The sequence below is a fragment of the Barbus barbus genome (genome assembly GCF_936440315.1).
Source record: "Barbus barbus genome assembly, chromosome: 1".
NCBI lineage: Eukaryota > Metazoa > Chordata > Actinopteri > Cypriniformes > Cyprinidae > Barbus > Barbus barbus.
Genome location: NC_136729.1, coordinates 23,774,386 through 23,796,195, shown reverse-complemented (window position 1 = coordinate 23,796,195; position 21,810 = coordinate 23,774,386). Strand labels below are relative to the sequence as shown.

General features: G+C 38.4%; 1 protein-coding gene across 2 annotated transcripts in view; it reads left to right on the top strand.

The window, feature by feature from the left end:
• The window catches only part of LOC306869696 (PHD finger protein 21A-like), a 42,546-nt gene that overhangs the window by 17,205 nt on the left and 3,531 nt on the right, over positions 1-21,810 (top strand). For both annotated transcript variants that reach the window (XM_079416567.1, XM_079416566.1), the window contains 10 exons: positions 2,626-2,775; positions 4,093-4,338; positions 13,234-13,491; positions 13,676-13,834; positions 13,935-13,986; positions 14,069-14,148; positions 14,250-14,307; positions 19,107-19,129; positions 20,180-20,255; positions 21,688-21,791. In XM_079416567.1, coding sequence (XP_079272693.1) covers positions 2,626-2,775; positions 4,093-4,338; positions 13,234-13,491; positions 13,676-13,834; positions 13,935-13,986; positions 14,069-14,148; positions 14,250-14,307; positions 19,107-19,129; positions 20,180-20,255; positions 21,688-21,791 — 1,206 coding nt within the window. The remainder of the gene's footprint in view (positions 1-2,625; positions 2,776-4,092; positions 4,339-13,233; positions 13,492-13,675; positions 13,835-13,934; positions 13,987-14,068; positions 14,149-14,249; positions 14,308-19,106; positions 19,130-20,179; positions 20,256-21,687; positions 21,792-21,810) is intronic.

Below are 21,810 nucleotides of genomic sequence, written 5' to 3'. Positions count from 1 at the left end.
ACACGCACTGCCGCTTACAATGAGGCTCTTCTGACGGGGAATATGAGCGAGTACAAAGCATCGTGCTATGATCCTGAAACACCGTGTCGTAGGATGAGGTTCGGAGGGCGCTAAAGAAAGTGAACGTCAGGAAAGCAGCCGGACCTGATGGGATAACCGGCCGTGTTCTGAGGTCCTGCGCTGATCAGCTCGCTGGTTTGTTCACTTCTATCTTTAATGAGTCCCTTGCTACCTCCGTGGTTCCCACCTCATTCAAAAAAATCCATCATTATCCCTGTGCCAAAGAACAATAAACCCTCTTGCCTGAATGACTATCGCCCAGTTGCCCTCACATCTATAGTCATGAAGGTTTTTGAGAGACTTGTAAAGAGCCACATTTGCTCCTCCATACCTGATACTTTGGACCCTCTTCAGTTTGCCTATCGTCCAAACAGATCTACGGACGATGCCATCTCTCACGTCCTCCACTCTTCCCTCGCACACTTGGATAGCAACAATGGGAATTATGTAAGGCTGCTATTCATTGACTATAGCTCAGCTTTCAACACTATAGTCCCCATCAAGCTGGCATCTAAACTCATAGACCTCGGCCTAAACTCCTCACTCTGTGACTGGATTCAAGACTTCCACACTGGCAGACCTCAAGTGGTGAAAGTTGGCCAGTTCACCTCAAACTCCATCACCCTGAACGTAGGAGCCCCACAGGGCTGTGTCCTGAGTCCCCTGCTCTACTCTCTCTACACGCATGACTGCGTGTCCTCTCACAGCTCCACATCAATTATCAAATTCGCTGATGATACTGTGGTTCTGGGCCTCATTTCCAACAATGATGAGACCGCATACTTGGATGAGGTAGAGAGACTCACATCAATGGTGCCAGGAAAACTGTCTCTTTCTGAATGTGAGCAAAACTAAAGAGCTGATCATGGACTTTAGGAAGAGACAGCAGCAGCCCTACACTCCTCTTATGATCAGTGGGACCCCTGTGGAGAGGGTGAGCAGCTTCAAGTACCTCGGTGTAAACATCTCCGAGAACCTGACTTGGACTACACACATCCAAACACAGGTTAAGAAAGCCAGGCAAAGACTGTACCATCTGCGACAGCTGAGGAAATTCAGGGTCTCACCAGCAATCCTGAAAACTTTCTATTCAGGGACCATAGAAAGTGTATTGACTCAGTGCATCTCAGTGTGGTATGGAAACAGCTCCAATCAGGACTGCAAAGCACTACAGAGAGTTGTGCGCTTAGCTGAGCGCATCTCAGGGTCTGCTCTCCCGTCTCTGCAGGACATCTACCTCAAACGCTGCAAAAATAGAGCGGTTAAAATCATCAAGGACTCTAATCACCCTGGTAACCGTCTATTCACTTTGCTTCCATCTGGTAAGCGCTTCCGTAGCCTGATGTCAAAAACTGAGAGACTTAGGTGGAGCTTCTTCCCCCAGGCCATCAGGCTCCTAAACTCTAACTCTGTGTCATAACATCACTTGACTCCATGTAAATATCACTATATCAATAGCTATTCATAATTTTTTTCTACCTCATATTGCTGCTATTTAAATACCCTGTACAACTTTTTTGCACATTCCTGTTATATTACTATTTATGTCAACAACATACTGACCTGCACATTTATATTTATATTTTTTTATCTTTTATTTTATTCTTTTTTATTTTTTCTACTTTTTCTTAATATTTGTATTATATACAATTGCACTGTCCTTGGAGCGGACCTGACTTACATTTCACTGCTGGTTATACTCTGTATAATTGTGTATGTGACGAATAAAAATCTTGAATCTCTTGAATTTGTCATTGTTTAGACTCTTAAAGGGGGAAAGTCCACTCAAAAAAATAAAATCTAAACATTTATAAAAAAAAATACTTTCTTGTGTGGAAAACAAAGATATTTTGAAGAATGTTTCAACTGTTTTCGTTCATACAATTAAAGTAAATAAGGTCCAATCCAACTGAACTCATTGACTTTCAATTTACAGAAAAAGAGAAAAAAATATCACACTGAAACAATCTTCAAAATATCATCTTTTGTGTTCCACAGAGAAAAGTCATACAGGTTTAATATGGCAGGAGGGTGAGTGAATGATGACACAATTTTCATTTTGAAGTGAATTATCCATTTCAAATATATAAGGGTACCTTAATAATGGTCCAGAGTGGCAGGGTTTTAGACACAGTTCACATTAATTCAATAAATATTTCCGTAATTACTGAGGTTACGCTTGATTTGAAGAAGCACTCCTTTCAGCTGTGTACCGGAGATAATTCATAGTCACAACTGATGCGAATGGTAATATATTACTGCCAAATGTTCCTGTTGTGCCGTAATCCGTTTGTTTTTGTTTTTAATCACTTTTAAGATGTTTTTGAAGGCAGAATACTGTTGGCCCCCTGCCTGAGAGAGAAAGAGACAAAGAGAGTGATGTTCAGCTGTAGGGACTCCATGTTCCCTCTTGCTGTCAGTGCAAATGGGCCCAAATCCAACATCACAAACTCTCTTATCAACAGCAGGCAGAAAGAGAGGGTGTGAGTGAGAGAGACTTCATTGCAGGTACGAGTGACAGAACACACAAAAAATGAACAGGCGCTTGTTCTCTTTCTCCCTCAGAAAAAGGTGGTGGAGCAGTTAAGGAGGGATCTACTGGTGAAACAAGAAGATATGAAGCTGCAGACACTACAAGCTGATGGGCAAACGTCTACCTTGCTCATCACACAGTCACAGACGCCTCTGCCTGCTGCCAACCTCACTACTCCACAGGTACCCACACTAAACACAAGAAGCAATACTCTGTCAGATGCAGTAGGACTCCATACAGGACCCCTCTAAAGACAATGCCTTGTCTTTGCTGAACATTTAAAGGATTAGTTCACACAAAACTAAAAATTCTGGCATTAGTTACTTGCTTTCATGTCGTTCCAAACCCAAATGTCTGACTTTGTATCTGTGAACAAAAAAGGAATGAAGACCTTTGCTAGAAAGCTCCAAAATGATAAAGACGCACCATAGAAATATTATAAAAAAGGTCCATATAGAACTATTATTCTAAGAAATGTTTGAATATTGTGTTGTTTATGCTTTTCCATGCATTTGGGCTAAGCAGGGGTACCTAAAAGTGGTCCGTGTGACTCCTGAAGCCATATTATAGCTTTGTGTCAAGAATGGGCTTAAAGTTTAATTTTGTTATCCACTTGATATCTGCCCTAATTCTCTTTGGCATATTCATGAAAGTCAATGAGAGAAGAATTGGTTGTTTTGAGTCAGCGGCCTGAATTATTTATTCATGAATCAAACTGATCTTGTTTTTGAGACTTAATAGCTACGTTTACACACATCCAAGTAATTGTATTAATGGCTCAGTTGGACTAAAAAACCTTCATGTAAACACCTCAAATAATCAAACAGTTTTTTCAAAAATACTTTGTGCACATGCACAGTTTATATCTTAGGAATGTGTGTATGCTTATTTACATCTTATGAACAGGTCACAAGTGGAGACTGAATGTTTACGTATTTAAGTATTTGCTAAAAAAACTAAAAGCTTTTTAGATATGGCAGTTACACTCACCGTAGCTTTGGTAACGTTCTTAGTGGCTTTTTTTTCATTATAAGAAGAGTGACCAGAATATTCTGCAGAGCATTATGTTCAGTAAGAAGCCTTATGGAAGCCCATTCTGCCACAAGGTAATTGCGACTTTTTATCTCACTATTCTGACTTTTTTTCTTAGAATTGCAAGTTATAAAGTCAGAATTGCGAGGTATAAACTTGTGAGTTCTCGCAATTCAGACTTTATTTCTCGCGATTGCAAATTTTTATCTTGTAATTCTGACTTTATTTCTCGCAATCGCAAGTTTATATCTCGCAATTCTGACTTTATTACAGGTAATTGCAAGATTATATCGCTCAAATTTTGAGAAAAAAAAGACAGAATTGTGAGAGAAAAAATTGCAATTACCTTTTTTTTTTTTTTTTTTTTTTTATGTTTTATTCAGTGGCCGAAACTAGCTTCCATACCTGACCTATAAAAGGAAGAAGTGAACACGTTTACAACAGCGTATGTGTTTGTGACCCTGTAGAGCTCTGTGGCCCCTGTCATTGCTTCAAGGACACTACCTCTGGTGCTGAGAGCTGCCACACCCACCTCACCTATCATCATGACACCAGCACCTACTATCACCGTGGTTACAACCCTTGGCAGCACACTCCTGGCAAGCCCTCCTAGCTCAGATCCTCAAAAGTCCCCAGTAAACTTCCAACCGGTCATCCAAACGACCAATCAGGGAGCAGAGCCAGTGCGAGTCATACCCAGTAGTACCATTGTTGTAAGTATTTCTTCAGTTGTTTTGACTCTCGTTTAAGAACAAGAAGAGTTTTGTTTTCTTAGTCCCGCTTATTATGCAAATTGCATGTGAGTTTTTTTATTGTTTTATTGAAAGGATCCCCATTAGCTACAGCCGTGCTGCAGCTATTCTTCCTGGGGTCCTAGAAAAATATATACATAAACAAAAAAAATCATTAAAAATACATTTAAAAAAAATAAAAATAATAATAAATGAAAAAGATAAAAATAAATGCAATAATAAGTAAAGCAAATAAAAACAAACCAAGGGGATGTAACCCTGTCATTATGTAATATTAACATGCATACTTGAAACATAAATATACTAACACACACACACATACATATATCCACACACACACACATATACACATCCATACATATAAACAATACATACACACATATGCATACACCTACGTACACACATGTGTATATACACATATCAACGTACATATGTACCCTCATACGGGCATGAAAATACACATACGAAAACGTATTCATACACACGCATATAAATATACCCACACATGTGCATGTACACACATATTCACACACATATATAAATATAAACAGTCAAATGTGTTATTTTGATAAATGCTGTTTTACATATAATTTAAATTTATTGACATTATTAGTAAGTATGATATGCTTTGGCAGTTTATTCCATTCCTTCATACCTCTAAACATAACAGTGTTCTTTACGGCATTTGTTCTTGCTATGGGTAAGGTAAAGTTGCCATTAGTTGCATGTCTGGTACTGTACTGATGATTGTCTACACTGAAAAAAAGATGCTTGAACAAAACAAAAGGCAGTTTTTAAATGGAAATGTTTCTTATGAAAATTAATAGTGAAGTTGGGAGGCAATTTAATATAGAGCCCAAGAGCTCAGGGCTGGTACTTTTAGATTTTTGACATAATTATTCCAATGCCTCTATTTATGGCTTAAATAGTTAGTTATTTGTTGTAGGATGTATGTTGGACAGGTTAGTAACGTAAGGGTTTCTAAATGGGCGGTCTTGTCACAGGTGCAAGCTGCCTCCCAACCAATCAAAGTTCCTCAGTTTGTCCCACCAATCAGACAGACAACTCGGCCTGCCACTCTACCGCAGGTTTGTTTCCATAGAAACCCTTCACACCCTACTGCCTGGCTGGACTAATGAAAACCCCTCAATGCTGAGTGTTAGTGTGCATCTATATGTATTTTATTTTTTTTTCAACTGCAGATGTTACTTTTATGTGTGATATCCACCTTGTTATCCTGCTCTGGATTTAATTTATTTGTGCTTGTATAGTGGTGACATTTGCAATCCCTGCTTTGGCTTTTGACCCTACAGTAAATTGATCCTTAACCCTGATCTCTCTCCAGCAGTATTTTGTGCTTTTGTATTTTCTGTTGTATTTGTTGTTTGTGTGCCCGTGCATATAATGGGTTGGCTGGTATAAATCAGTGGTTCTCAAAGTATAGGGCACGCCCACCAGCACTGTAAAAAATGGAACGAGCTATCTACTTAAAGAAATTATGGTAACAATATTACACATAATATTTTTGAGTAATTTTTAAGGCTTGATTTTTTTTTTTATGAAATCTACCTGAATAAATCATGTAAAATCTCCTAAATTAATTAATCTATAACACAATGAATTTAATATAATTAGTGAAGTGTGCTCACCAAAGTTGCTCGTCCAAAGTTGATTCTCAAAAGTCTGTGATTTTGAGTGAGGCCTGTTTGTATTTGACTTTGAGTTATTTTATACATTTTAAAGACTGCATACAGCCAAACAGCTCAAGTAGGAAAATATTTGAGAAATACTGGTAATACTGCACCAGCAAAGCTACTGCTCATTAAACAAGCCTTAAAGGAACACTCCACTTTTTTTGGAAATAGGCTCATTTTACAACTCCCCTAGAGTTAAACAGTTGAGTTTTACCGTTTTTGAATCCATTCAGCCGATCTCTGGGTCTGGCGGTAGCACTTTTAGCTTAGATTAGCATAGATCATTGATTAGACCATTAGCATCTCGCTCAAAAATGACCAAAGAGTTTAGATAATTTTCCTATTTAAAGCTTGACTCTTCTGTAGTTACATCGTGTACTAAGACCGACGGAAAATGAAAGTTGCGATTTTCTATGCTGATATGGCTAGGAACTATACTCTCATTCCGGCGTAATAATCAAGGAACTTTGCTGCCGTACCATGGGTGCAGCAGGCGCAGTGATATTACGCAGCGCCTGAAAGTAGTCCCCAGCTATATCATAACTAGTTACCTAGCTGGGGACTACTTTCAGACGCTGCGTAATATCATTGCGCCTACTGCACCCATGTTACGGCAGCTGAATTCAATCAAGATGCAAGCGCGTCTATCAGAGGAGTGCTCACAAAAACTGATCAGCTCTCTCGCAGTCTTCAAGTTAGGTCGCTCTCCCCCGCTGAAATGCTTTCAGAGGATGCTCGGCCAGATGGCTGCTGCCTTGACAGTGTGCAAACTAAGGCTCCTACATATCCGACTGCTTCAGCTCTGACTAAAGAGCCGTGTGTCACAGAGCGCATGGCGCACGGGCACCTTGCGCATCAAACTGACATGCGACTGCTTGCATACGCTGACTCCTTGGCACAATATGACTGTGTATTGTTCTTATTGGCCAAGTGATCAGGAGAAAGAATGTTATGACAGATGCATCGAGTACGGGCTGGGGAGCCGTATGCGATGGCAGACCAGCCTTCGGGACGTGGTCAGAAACGGAGAAGTCATGGCACATAAACTGTCTGGAGCTCCGTGCTGTACACCTGGCGCTCGAATGCTTTCTCCCGGACATTCTCCACCGTCACGTTCTCATCACGACGGACAGCATGACAGTGGTAGTGTTTATAAATCACCAAGGCGGTGTGAGCTCGTGACCACTGCTGCGGCTGGCGAGAGACCTCCTTCTGTGGGCAGATCGACACCTCCTCTCCATCCGGGCAGTACATGTCCCTGGACGCCTGAATTATGGCACGGACTTACTGTCGAGGGGCAGGGTAATCCACAGGGAGTGGAAATTACGCCCTTTGACAGTCACTATGATTTGGAGTGTATTCGGCAGGGCGGAGGTGGATCTCTTCGCATCAGCGGAGAACACTCACTGCCCGCTGTTTTATTCACTGACACACTCTTCCCTGGGAGTGGATGCACTAGCTCACAGCTGGCCAAAAGTACGCAAGTATGCCTTTTCTCCAGTGAAACTTCTGTCTCGAAACAGCAAGAAGGCTGAACCCTCCTCGCCCTTCCACTCTATCCTCTTGGGACTTGGCGCTTGTGCTCGACGCTCTCACGGGACCCCCGTTCGAGCCCATACAATCAGCGAGCTTGCGAGCGCCCTCTCTCAAGACAGCGCTCCTGTTTGCGCTGGCCTCTGTTAAGCGAGTTGGTGACCTGCAGGCACTTTCAATTGATGACTTATGTATTGAATTCGGGCCAGGTGATTTCAGACTCACCTTGAAGCCTAGAAAAGGTTATGTGCCTAAAGTGCTTTTGACTCCATTTAAAGGGGACTTATTATGCCCATTTTTACAAGATGTAAAATAAGTCTCTGATGTCCCTAGAGCATATATTTGAAATTTTAGCTCAGAATACCCAACAGATAATTTTTTATAGCTTGTTAAAATTGCCACTTTTAGGGTATGAGCCCAAACACACTGATTGAGCTGTTGCTCCCGGAGAAGAGGGCGAGCTTCAAGAGCTCAAGCTCCGGCATTAGCGGTGCTAGCCTTTGGAAATAAACATTCCACTATTAGTAAACAAGCCTGTTATCTTTACAGAAAACATACTCTGTTTCCAAGTCAGCCATCTGATTATGCTGTGCATAATAAATTCACACAGACGAGGAGCACGGCGGGATAAAATAACAACATATCTGTCACAAATTTAGTCTCATGCTATCACATATTTTACAAGTCCCACTTCTGATTACGAGCTCGACAACTTCAACTTCAAGCGATCATCTCACATTGCTTTCATATGCAACTTTTAACTATCACATTCCTATTTAAGATCATTCTTGTAGCACTTGAAGGCAGCATCAGTGAAAACAGGCAGAGACAAAGATAGCTTTAGCAATTAGCCTTACAAAGTGCCAACAAAGACAATAGAATACCCAAGACATGTCACTCGTATAGTTTTGAATGGGGAAAAATGCAACTTTAAATATGGCCGCTCAATCGCAGGAAGCCTCGCCTTCTGAATGAAAGAGCCAATCGCTAATCGGTAAAGTCAGCACGTAAGAAGTCCCGGTTGCTATAGTCAGCGCTCTGAGACGCGCGCTCAGGACTGCGCATGCGCACTGGCTGATCTAGCCTGAGAAATAAGCTTTTTATAACGCTATTTGAGCAAAAGAAACAACATTTATGACACAGTTGTTGTCCGATTTCATTGGTGATTTGAAATATGAAATTTAATCGTAAGCTTAGTGAACAGTTTTGGAGAATTTGATGTTTCCCCATACAAAGAGATGGGAGCTGCACTTGGATGCCCGAGAGGCGTTTCAAAGATGGCCGCCGAGTGACAGGACTTGTCATAAAGAGACTTTGGTGCCAAGAAGCTCTTTCAGAAAGGCAATTTGGAAAACAAACACGTGATATTTACTTTGTCTGGAGCTGATGTTCGCGCATGAAGCGTTGGTATTGATTCCTACACATTTAGGGGACGTTACTTATTTTTTCCGGGATATTTCCTTTGAAAATTAAATCTAACCACAGTGTCCTCAGCGGCTCAGATGAGGGGAGATTATGGCGACTCCTATATTCATTAGTTCATCCCAGAACACAAAACTTTTAAAGCCTCTTTGGCGCTGACATTGTATATATCTCCAGTAATGGCGGATCGCAGCTTTTCACTCAGGGCTGTGTATATGTTAATAGGGCAGAGATCGTCACAAATGGGCGGGACATTTTCCCCTCAGTGACATGAACAGAGGAAGAATCTGAAACAGCTTTTTTGGAGAGACTGTTCATGATTTATTGGTTTTATAAAAAAATGAGTGGGTGGATTTTTAACATTATAGGCTGGTTGTTTTCACAAACTGCAGCCATACAACTGTGTTCAAACACCTTATAAAAGTGATTTTTTGCATAATAGGTCCCCTTTAAAGCGCAGGTCATAACACTATCTGCTTTCTGCCCCGAAACACCTGCCGGGGCAGAGCCGCTTAGTACCCTGTACATGCGGTGCGCACTTATATCGAGCGCTCTAGACAATTCAGACTCTCGGAGCAACTATTTGTATGTTTTGGAGGACTCACTGTGTCTAAGCAACGGCTGCCACACTGGATTGTCGACACAATTGCTTTGGCTTATAGTTCTAAGGGCATGGAGTGTCCTATAAGGTTTGGGCCCACTCAACCCGCGGACTCTCGTCCTCTTGGGCCTGGGCAAATGGCACATTTATTCAGGAAATTTTTATGGTGGCAGGCTGGTCATCTCATTATATAGGGCTGTCGCGATTTGTCGATTTTAGTCGACTAGTCGATTTTTAAAAATCGTCGACTTCATTTTGCTTGCATCGACTAACCGGCAAAATACCGGAAGTGGTGCATTTCACGGACGAAAATAAAACCATCCATAAAATCCAAAAAAAAAAATCCATAAAAAACATTATTAGACTATTTTCTAAGGCTGCATGATATATTAAACACATTTTAAAATAATTAAGCATAATTGTGAATTCACAAACGCTATGATTTAATTGCGATACAGTTCTAGCACAGTATATGCGCTTTATTTACATGCATGTAGGTTAAGTGCGTGCGTCTCACAGTAGTTCCACAGAAATTGTTATCATTTACATGTGTGGAGCGTCTCAAACTCTATCTCTGCATGTTGTTGTGAGTTTGGGTTTATTATAAGGTTCATCTGGGAACGCAACGTGTGCCATTTCATCAGATTTGTGAGGTAAATCATTTATAAATCTACACAAACACAGGAGAATACATCGCGGTTTCAAAATAAAAGCTCAAACCCTCACTCTGAGTTTACACGGTTTGATGTCCACATATTCATTTAATTACAGCGGCTGTAGCATTTCTGTCCTAAAGAAATGGCCAAATATTAAAGATTAAGTGGACATTTTAATTAAATGGTGCTTGGTCAATATTAAACAAGGATTAGATCGTGCAGTAATGTGTAAAAATAATCGTCAGGCCGTCGGCGCCCCCTGCGGTCCTTTGTTGTGATGCGTAATCTACATTAGCTATGTTTATAATACAGTATGTATTTTAACAGTTCTGATCAATAAAACCATATGATTTCTTGGTTTTTTATACTTTATTTGAACTAATTATTATTGCATCATTGCTATTAAATATGTATTTTAAGTCATTTTAAAAGCCATTGTTCACTTACATCTATTTTTAATTACCACAACAAAAATTATAATTATAGGGCCCTATGAAATCCATTTTATTTCCAAATTAATTTTTTTCCATTTTAATTTTTCTATACTCTGTTTTAATGGTAAAATGTAATTTTATTTCTAATTAATTGAGTTTTACAGTTTTATCTGTACCAAATTCTGTTTTCCATTATTTTCTGGTTCCATTAAATTTTAATAATCAAAAGCATCTCCAATTAATTGATTTTATAGTTTTTTTTTTTTTTTTTTTCAGAAATACTGCACATTTACATTTTTCACCTAAATAAATTCTGGTAAATAATATTTCTGGTAAATACTCCTTTAAAAAGTGTGTTTTGATTATAATTTTACTAGAACGCATGGATATGTTGTCATTGGGCTATGAGATGGACACTTGCTTCTTGGACTCTGTTGCACTTCACTTTTACTTTAAAAAGGATTTCATAGAAATTTGGATTTCATTTGGTTTAATAAAATATAATTACAAGTAAAATTGTAGATTTTTTTGTGTGGGAAATTAATCGTTTAGATTAATCGATTAATTGATAAATTAGTCGATAGATTAATCGAAATAAAAATAGTCGTTAGTGGCAGCCCTAGTTTTATATAATCTAGATGTGTCGTTGCTTGCCTCGCATGTGCTGTCAGTGCGAGCAGTGCATGCACCTACTCAGCCTCAGTTATGATCTGAGATGCGTGCCTCAGTGGTTTTGACTAGGTCGTATACACCCTGTATTGACACACCACCAATTCAATGCTGTCCCTATCAGTTTATCACATTGTTATGATATAGTTCATCACATCTTTTAGGACGTGATCACCTGCTTATTGAGCACCGGTACGTCCGTTGCATCATAACACAATTTCATTGAAATTAAACAATTTCATTGAAATTAAACAATTTCAACTATATGTGAATCTATATTGTAATCTATATGTGAAAGCGCCAAAGCCGTCGCCATTTCACATTCTCTGTTTCACCGGAATTAACTCTGCCCCTGGTGTGACACGCATCATCTAGTTGGAAGCCAGATTTTTGTGTAGCTTAAAGGGGGGCGCGACCAAAAAAGTTTGAGAACCACTGGTATAAATCATGCATCACATAGTAACTTTATATTGCATATCGGTATACAAGTTTGAGGTCCGTAAGATTTTCTTTTTAAATGTTCTTGAAATAAATTTCGTATGCCAAGGATACATTTATTTGATCAAAAACTGGTTAAAAAATCATTAAAATAGCTTATTTCTATATATTGAAATGCAATTTATTCCTTTAATGGCAAAGCTGAATTTTTAACAGTCATTACTCCAGTCTTCACTGCCACATGATCCCATTTTATTTATTTTATAAATAGTTCAAAAGAACAGCATTTATATAAATAATAATAATTTTAACATTATAAATATATGTGACCCTGGAGCACAAAACCAGTCTTAAGTCGCTGGGTATATTTGTAGTAATAGCCAAAAATACATTGTATGGGTCAAAATGATAAATTTTTCTTTTATGCCAAAAATCATTAGGACATTAAATAAAGATCATGTTCCATGAAGATATTTTGTAAATTTCCTACTGTAGATATATCAAAACGTAATTTTTGATTAGTAATATGCATTGCTAAGAACTTCATTTGGACAACTTGAAAGTCGATTTTCTCAAGATTTAGACTTTTTGGCACCCTAAGATTCCAGATTTTCAATTAGTTGTATCTCGGCCAAATATTGTCTGATCATAACAAACCATACATCAATGGAAAGCTTATTTATTCACACACAAATCTCAATTCCTAAAAAATTACCCTTATGACTGGTTTTGTGGTACAGGGTCACATATTTAAAAGTATTAATAAAAATAAAAAAATCTTACTGACCTCAAACTTCAGGTAGTGTATTTCACACTGCCACTGCTCCAGGTGTGTGTTCACGGTGTGTGTGTGTTCACTGCTGTGTGTGTGCACGCGTGATGGGTTAAAATGCAGAGCACGAATTCCGAGTATGGGTCACCATACTTGGCCGTATGTCACTTTCACTTCTCACTTCTCACTTCTCACATAGAAATACAGTCACATGGAAATGTATTGAAAAATGGTTCATATTATATTAAATAATAAAAAGTTTTTTTATAATTCAGTAAATTACATACTTCATAAATAAATGGTACTTCATCTCGTTTTATTAAACTTGATGGATGCAAACTAAAAGATGAGGAATATAACAAATAATTAAACATTATTATAATTAATTATAATATTATTAAATAATAGACTAAGTAGACAACTTTTAATTATGTTGGAGTGGAGCTGGTGTTAGTGGTATTATGGAATAGTATCTTTCTGTAAACTGAAATAGATGTGAAAGACCTGCTGTGTTAAATTGCTGAGTTAAGCATCGCTTTTCTGATACCTCAGTCATTTTTCACTGTTTAGGTCCACCTTTTAATTTCTCCAGTCATTACACAAATAATTCTTCTCTTTTTCCTGTGTGTGTGAGCAGGTCAGGCCAAAACCTCCAGCATCTTTGTCTCCAGCTGCTGGTCAGGTTTCTGTTCACACCTTACAGTCACCGGTGTTACTGAGCACTGCCCTTCCTTCCTCTGGTCACGTCCAGCAAATGCGAATCCTCAATGGCCTGCCCTGCCCCAACAGCTCTAACAACACAAGCATCCTGATCTCCCCATCTACATACACGCTGCCGTCTGCGCAGACACACACACAGCAGTTACCTCACAACAGCCCAAGCTCTGACAACACGGTGAGAGAAATGTATTTAGATTTACTCTAAAACATTGATTAGTACATCAAACGTTTATTGTATTTTTACAGTCATGGTGAGCATAGGAAACTTCTTTTAGAAACATTTTAAAACAACTTTACTGACTACAAATTGTTAAATAAACTGTAGTGTATGTATTAATACCTCTTTGTTTCTGCTTCAGATACCCGCAGTGGAATATGGCACAGAGCCAAAGACTTCATTGCTCATCTCTCCAGACAAGCCTACACACACTTCACCTCCACTGTCTTTAGATGCGCCATCTTCACCTGCCCCCACCAACACACACACTCCTTCCTCCAAACATCAGGAGAGCCCTCTGGTAAATACACTTATGTTTACATCACAGTTTATAATGACAATAATGAAAAGTATGGTGATGTATATTATGATGATGATAATGGCACTCATTCTTTCCACAGAAACTGGCCTTCATGTTGTCTCTGGGACTGGTCACGCGTGACTATTTAGAAGGTCAGGAGAAAGAAATGAGTCTGCATGTGGGTTTGTTTGTGTGCATACAAGTGAACTGACCTTTCACGCTTTGTTTGTGTAGAGATTCAAAGCAGGCGTCAGGAACGCAAAAGACGAACAACAGCAAATCCAATATATAGCGGAGCCATGTTTGAACCAGAGGTAACACGCACATTAAACAAGAGCAGTTCTGTGCAAACTGATTAGAAATATCCAATGGAATGATAATTACATTTACATATCCATGCTTCTGTGTGTTTCAGCGGAAGAAGAGCTCAGTGTCGTATCTGAGTTCCATAAACCAGTCCAGCAGGAAGAGAGGTGAGCTTTCTGTGCCTATATTAGATACTCTGCTTGCAAAAATCCAAGCGCAGACATCACAGGTTATTAGAGGTGTTTGCTAAGGCAAGCATCTCAGTTGCTTTTGCTCATACTTTAGGGATTTAACTTCTCCTCCACCATTTGTGATACTGATATTAAAGGGATAGTCACCGAAAAATGAAAATTCTGCCATTAATTACTTATTGGCGTTCCAAACCTGTAAGACCTTTGTTCATCTTCGGAACACAAATTAAGATATTTTTGAAAAAATCCAAGAGCTTTCTGACCCTCCATAGACAGCAATGTAATTACTAGGGCTGGGTATTGTGACCAATTCTGCGATTCGATTTCCCGAATCGATATCGTTGCGTTAAACTGAAGATCGATTAAAATCGGAGAATCTATATTTTTTACCCAGCCCTAGTAATTACCACGTTCAAGGCCCAGAAAGGTAGTAAGGACATCGTTAAAGTAGTCGTTAACTTGACATCAGTGGTTCAACTGTAATTTTATGAAGCTACAATAATACTTTGTGTGGAAAGAAAACAAAAAGTCTTTATTCAACAATTTTTTCTCTTCCATGTCAAACTTAGATGCATGTTCATGACAGTACCATGACTTATTAATAACAGAATTTTCATTTTTGGGTGAACTATCCCTTTAAAGGGGTCATATGATGCGATTTCAAGTGTTCCTTACTCTCTGGAGTGTTACAAGCTGATTGTGCATATATAAGATCCTTTAAGTTGCAAAGACTAAAGTCTCAAAACCAAAGAGATATTCTTTATCAAAGTTAAGACTCTGCCACGCCCCCCTAAAATGGCTCATTCAAACACACCCCCACGTCTACCTCACGATGTGGAAATATTTGCATAATGCAGCCCAAATGTTCACGCAAAGAAAGAAGGCGTGGTTTCAGTAACCGCAGTAGTGTTGATGCAGCCATGTCAGGGAAACGCTGTGTGTTTCTAGATGACAGCAAAAGCACTTTATTTGGCCTTCCGAAAGTAGATGCATTTAGGAATCATTAAGATTATTTACAACAGAACAGCACAACCCAGATGTTATCACAATGCATTTTATGGCCGACCGTTTCGTGAACCTAGGAGAGGACTTAATTTTGACTTTGCTATGATAATCTGGTGCTTCTGAATCAGTGACTGTAAGTATGTTTTGTTATTAGTTCAAGTATTTGCTATTGACTGTTCAAATGCTGAGTTTTGCGCGTTGTGTATGTGCGCGTGTGCTCGCGTGTTTGAGAGAGGGAGACACGGTCACATCACAACCGTGGCTTGTTTGCAAATACATACGAGCTTAATCACGGTGTCTGTCACGTGACTCTGTTCCTAGGGCTGGGTATCGAGTTCGATACTTTTTAGGCACCGACCGAATTGCCTCGATACCACCGAGTATTGTCATTCGGTACCAAATTGTGGTGCTGATTGATCAGTGTTTGACCTCCGCGAGAGCGTTTCGAAAGCGTACGGAGCAGTCTGCTCTCTATATCGCGCAGTTTCGCTTACTTGACACAGACTGAAGCTCGCGTGACATTTCAGCGTCTGCCGTCTCACTAAATGAGGACATAAACACATGAACAACAGCTCCAGAACTGCTCTGAGAGTCACTTCATGAGCATTTTACCGTTGGATTTGAGTAAAACTAGCGTCATATCACATACACACAGAACTAAAGGTATTCCCGGAAACCCGTCAAAATAAAGGTTCGGTTTAACTTGGAAGACACTGCGGCAGAAATAAATGAATATTGTTCAGCAGACAGTACATACTGCTACTACTAGGCTACTATTAAAATTATTAAAACTCTTATTTTTTTTTATTAATGATCACACAACATTTCTTCCATGTTTTAATTTTAATAGTAACATTTTGTTTGCCAAAATAAATAAAGTTTTATTTTCAATAATTTAAAAGAAAAATTAAATTAATGTTTTATGCCGTCATTTGAAAACCAGATACAGAACACAGAATTTCTGAGGAAAAAGAAAACATTTCATAAGGCTTTTTTAAGAATAAATTTGAATAAACTAAGTAGTTTTTATGCATTCAAATAATTAGACATACTACACCAGAATTTAATAATAATAAAACATGTGGTGAAAGAAAATAAAACATCCACTTATGAAAGTGGATAAAGATTTTAAATTTCTTGAAGTCTTTAACAACCTAGAATAAATTAATAGAAATGATGATTCTGTCTGAGCTATGCATTTTAAAACGAGCACGCACTAGTGTAAACTGAAAACTAGTCGAGCTTTATTAAAATTATTTGTACTGATTTATTGTGTTGGCTATATTTTGTTCCTTTGTGCAGTGGCTCAGGAGATGAGTCTTCGAGTCTGTATACATGTCAACAAACTGAAAAAAATAAAACCATAGTTTTTTGAGATAATGTAATCTTGTTTTCATAAAATTGGTATCGAAAAAAGTATCGTTCAGGAACCGGTATCGAACTCAAGGTATCAGTATCGATATCGAACATTTTTGAACGATACCCAGCCCTATCTGTTCCCCTTTCGGGCTTGAACTGATGGTAAAACTAAGAACATTATTAACTGTCTTTACATTTATTTTGAAAGCTGAAGCTCGCGATTATGGAAAGGGGCGTTACATTTCCGATGAGAGCTTGTGGTGTTCATTCAATCACAGTGTACTGGGTCAGCTGGCCAATCAGAGCAGATTGTGCTTGTCGGAAGGAGGGACTTTGTAGAAAACGAAGCGATTGAGAGAGGCAGGGCATAAAGGACCTACAATAATGTACAGTATTTGAAAAATAATGTGTTTTTTGAACATTAAAGCATGTCAATATATTCTGCTACACCAAATACACAAAATAATGATCTTTAAAAAAGCATCATATGACCCCTTTAAATTCATGATTCAACTGATGAAGCAACAAATCTTTTCTATTGTAACACATCCAAGTATAATGGACTTGGTTCCTATGCATAGGTTGTTGATTGGATTTGGAGGTAGATCTGATTGGGGGTTTGCAGTAGATTATAAGAAAGAGGCAGAGTTTAAGCAAAAGAGGTCTGTTGTTTCACTGGAAGAACAAATTACAGCATTCGGTTTGAATGTTACAAGGTAAAAAAAAAAAAAGAGAGAAACATTTAGTCAGAAAATTAAAAAATCTAATTTTGAATGTTTCAAGTTGAAAACTAAATGCAAATGAGCTTATCACAACACAGATATTATCCATATCTGTGAAATGTGACTAAACATCCACAATGAATTGTCTAGTTTTATTGCTCAAAAAATCACTAGCCAGTTATTATTCAGTGCTTTAAGCTCCTTTTCTACACTTCTCATCCTGAACTGATCCACTCTGCTTTACTCCCATCAGTCAGTCTCTCTCGGTCTCACACAAGCACACATTGAGCAGTAATGACTGTTTGATTATGTAATGTGCTTACAGGCTCTCTGCTATGGAGTGGCCCTGGAGTGTATGTGTGAGGCAGAAAGAAATGACCCTGCAGTGTGTTAAGTGGGATAATGACTGTCTTCAGGCTGCTGTAAAAGTGTATACATTAGTAAAAGACTCAGACAATGTTCACAGCCTACTTTATAGATTTACACTTAGGCAAGTTGTGCACCTCCTAAAGGTGTGACAATCCTGCATCATTAGTGCACCATTAGTACTTGTATTGGACAGACTTGAGTGCAAAACCTCAAAACGCAACATTACAGTTGACCAAAGTTATCTTTTGATACTTTTGATATGGCCATTCTGAAATGTCCACCCAGAAATGAAAATATCCCTTATGTACTTCCAAAGATGTATGACTTACTTTCTTCTGTGGAAGACAAAGATATTTTGAAGAATGTTTCTGTTGTTTTTGTCCATATAATGGAAAGTTAGAGATGTCTTAACATTGGACCTCCTGACTTTCAATGTATGGACAGAAAAAACTGAGACATTCTTCAGAATTTCTTATTTTAACACGAAGGTGAGTAAATGATGACAGAGTTTTCATCTTATGGTAAACTGTCCCTGTAAGTTATATCCTGAAAGAACCGAAGCTGTAAGTGGCTTGAGACAAATATCTGTCAGAAAGTGAAGTATGTGAGTATTAATGAGATCAAAGACAGAATCAGAATAATTGCCAAATTTATGCTTCTTGATTTTTTTCTTCTTGATCTGTTAATTTATTTGTATTTACGGCTGGTTAAAAGCCTACCTCTCCAGTAACCGTCCAGTGTTTTTTTTTTTTTGTCAGAAGATAAAGGAAATATTTCTGTTTTGGACTTCTTTTATAGATTTTTAACAGGGCCAAGTCTTCTGCCAAGTTATATTATCAGCTATATTGTTTAGTTGAATTTAGCGGTTGACTTGGGTCTACGTGTAAAATGATTAGAGCTCATTAAAAAAAAGAAAAGAAAAAAAAGTGTATATATATATATATATATATATATATATTTATATGATGTTGAAACTTTGCTAACCTATGTGCAATATTTGTTGATATGATTCTGCATATTCACTTAAAGGCTCGTCTTAACATTTGACAGCATCTGTGTTAGCTGTAGATGAAAATAAGCTTCTTGATGCCTGATAAGCTTCTTTGAATCATTGTCCTCTGATCCTTCTTTGTTATTGGCATTTCTTATCCCCATCTGCCTAAATGTAATGCCTTCTGCCTTTATCAGGCTGATTTGAGGCCAGCTTTTGCGGAATGTGTTGTTACCCAGCATGCAATGCTTCCTTTTGTGATCTAACGTTGCTCTCTCCCTCCCAAACTCCATTACACCACCCCCACCCGCTCCTTCCTGCTACCCTAGCCAATGAGGACAGCTTGTCAGAGGTATGCTACACCAATGTTATGTCTTCCTTTTCCATTTCTTTTCTTTTTCATTTCTTTTGTGTTTTGTTTGTCCTTTGTTTCATCTCACCCAGGTCGCCTTTCTAAAAACTGCAGTATTGTGGAGCGGGGGCCCCTCCCCCCAACCACCAGCAGCCATCATTCTACCTCCCCAGACCTACAGCGGCCCACCGCGGGCAGCCCATTCTCCCCTGCCCTTTCACTCACCCTTCCATCACATTCACCCTCACCCAGCCCCAGCTCAGCAGGGGATGTAAGTAGCTGTGATAGTCCACTACAGTTACTGAGACACAATTCAGACTTCCCTATCCCAATGTTCACCGTGCTCACCAGCGACACCTAGTGATAGCGGAGGTGAATTAGGCGTCTCAGGTAACTGAGAGATTCATTGCTGTTCACTCTCACACTCGTAACTCATTTCATTTTTGAACCATGTCATGTTTCACTTTTGTCACTGGTCTTACAAAGTAGACAGTCTTTATAGAGTTATCTTAACTCTTTCAGGTTACATTCTTTCAAAGTAGACTTTTAATATTAATGGCATTGTAATTTCAGAGCAAAATTGGACAAAAATAGAGGACAAAGAGGCTGCTACTTTACTCAGATCAACCAGAAATGCTCTATTTAAAATCTAGTGCAGTTTAGATTGGAATAGAGACTGTATGGTGGCTGCAGCAGGCAGAATCTCAAATGCAATACTTGCTAATCATTTGGGCGTCATGCAGCTCTGGCTAAAATGCTAAAACCAGAGGCATGAGTCCACAATTCTACAGCTTAAGGCCTCTGAAGTAGGACGAAATTGATGCAGGGCCTAATATTTATTCCAAATACAGAAAACCAGAATTTACATCAAGACTGCTCAAAACTTTGTATGTTTAGGTAGCCTCATTTCTTTCCACTTCATTTTTTTCACTACTATGAATTCATTTTCATGTTCATTTTGAGTGTTTATGTTTTTGTGTGTATTGCTTTGAATGCAGACTATGAAGAATTTGTGTATTTCAGTATCGTTCAGTTACATGTTTTCTTCAGATTCTGCAGAAGGAAGATGCCATTGAGTGGCCAGGGACTCTTGCTATTGTCCATTCCTACATCTCCTATAAAGCAGGTGATGAGTTTCACATACAACTAATGCTAGAACAGTGAACATGCAATGACAGAATGGTGATGTAAGATTGGTAACACTTTATTTTAAGGTTACATCTATTAGTTGCTTATTAGCATGCATATTACTAGAATATTAACCATGTATCAGTGCTAATTAAGCACATATTAATGCCTTATTCTACAAAAAACCAGCTCTGAGATGAACCATGATATTGCAGACTTTGAGAAAAGGAGAAATAGTATATGACAATCAGGAGAAAAACCGATTCCAGATTTTCAAATCGTTGTATCTCGACCACATACATCAATGGAAAGATTTTTTATTCAGCTTTCAGATGATGTATAAATCTCAATTTAGAAAAATTGACCCTTATGACTGGTTTTGTTGTCCAGGGTCACAAATAATAAAGATGGTACAATATACCACTTTAGATGGCAGTGAACTTCACCACCTGGAATTTGGCAGTTAGACTAAATGACCATTTGTTAGTCCAAAATTTGAAAGGCCTGTCTACAGTCAACACCTATTTGAATGTTTGGCATGAAAACAATTGCCATACGCAATTTGTATGTTCAGACCAATGCAAAAAAAAAAAGAGAGGCAGATTTCACTCTCTGACAGTAGCTAGCACTTAAGCAAAAGCTGAAATACAGCGAGAAACAAGGACAGAAGTATAATATGCTGTCTGCGTATCAAGATTTGATTTTTTTTCTCAGTATTTGATTTGCTTTTACTATCATACCTCCCTTTAATTATGTTCAAAATGTTGCAATAAAACAAGAAACACAGGCATCGTAGAAAGTAGCCTACATGTAATATAAAGCTTTACTTGAAAATATGAAGAAACTTTTCGATAGCTGTGATTTTGAACTGTAATATTCGCCACCCCTGAAATTGATCGTACCATTTACAGTTGAGTAATTATGCTAGAAAACCCAGCTTTTTCAAGATCATGCATGGAATGAGAAAGAACAGTGTCTCAAATGCACATGCACAGTTCAGTTAAAGGAAAAAGTTAACCCTCTTTAACTGTAAACTCTAGCAACAGTTTGTAATTTTTTTATTTTCATTTTTTAAATTAAATATTAATTCTTAATGATACTACATTAATATTATGTAGTATCATAAAGAATGAACATTATCTGACAATGAACGAGCATATTTATAAATTAACATCAACCAAGATGGACAAATGTGTGAAAAAGATCCCCAACCCATTCTCTGATCCCCCTGACTGTGCCGAATGTTGGCTCCAACAGAAGCCTCCACAGTTGCTTCATAACCTCTGCTCTCATGTAGATCTGTTTCAAAAAGGGTTGAACAGAAATATTAAACATCAATTTCTCTGTGAGGAAAATGAATGGGATTTTTACTTCCAGAACCCGACTTGTGTGTTGAGTTGAGATTTAAACATGCACTAATTTCCCTACAGCTAAAGAGGAAGAGAAAGATCGTTTGAAGAGATGGAGCACAGAGCTACGGCAGGAGAGAGAGACACTGGAGCACAGAATAGGACAACTCAGCAACTCTATAACAGTGAGAGAATTTTTAAGTT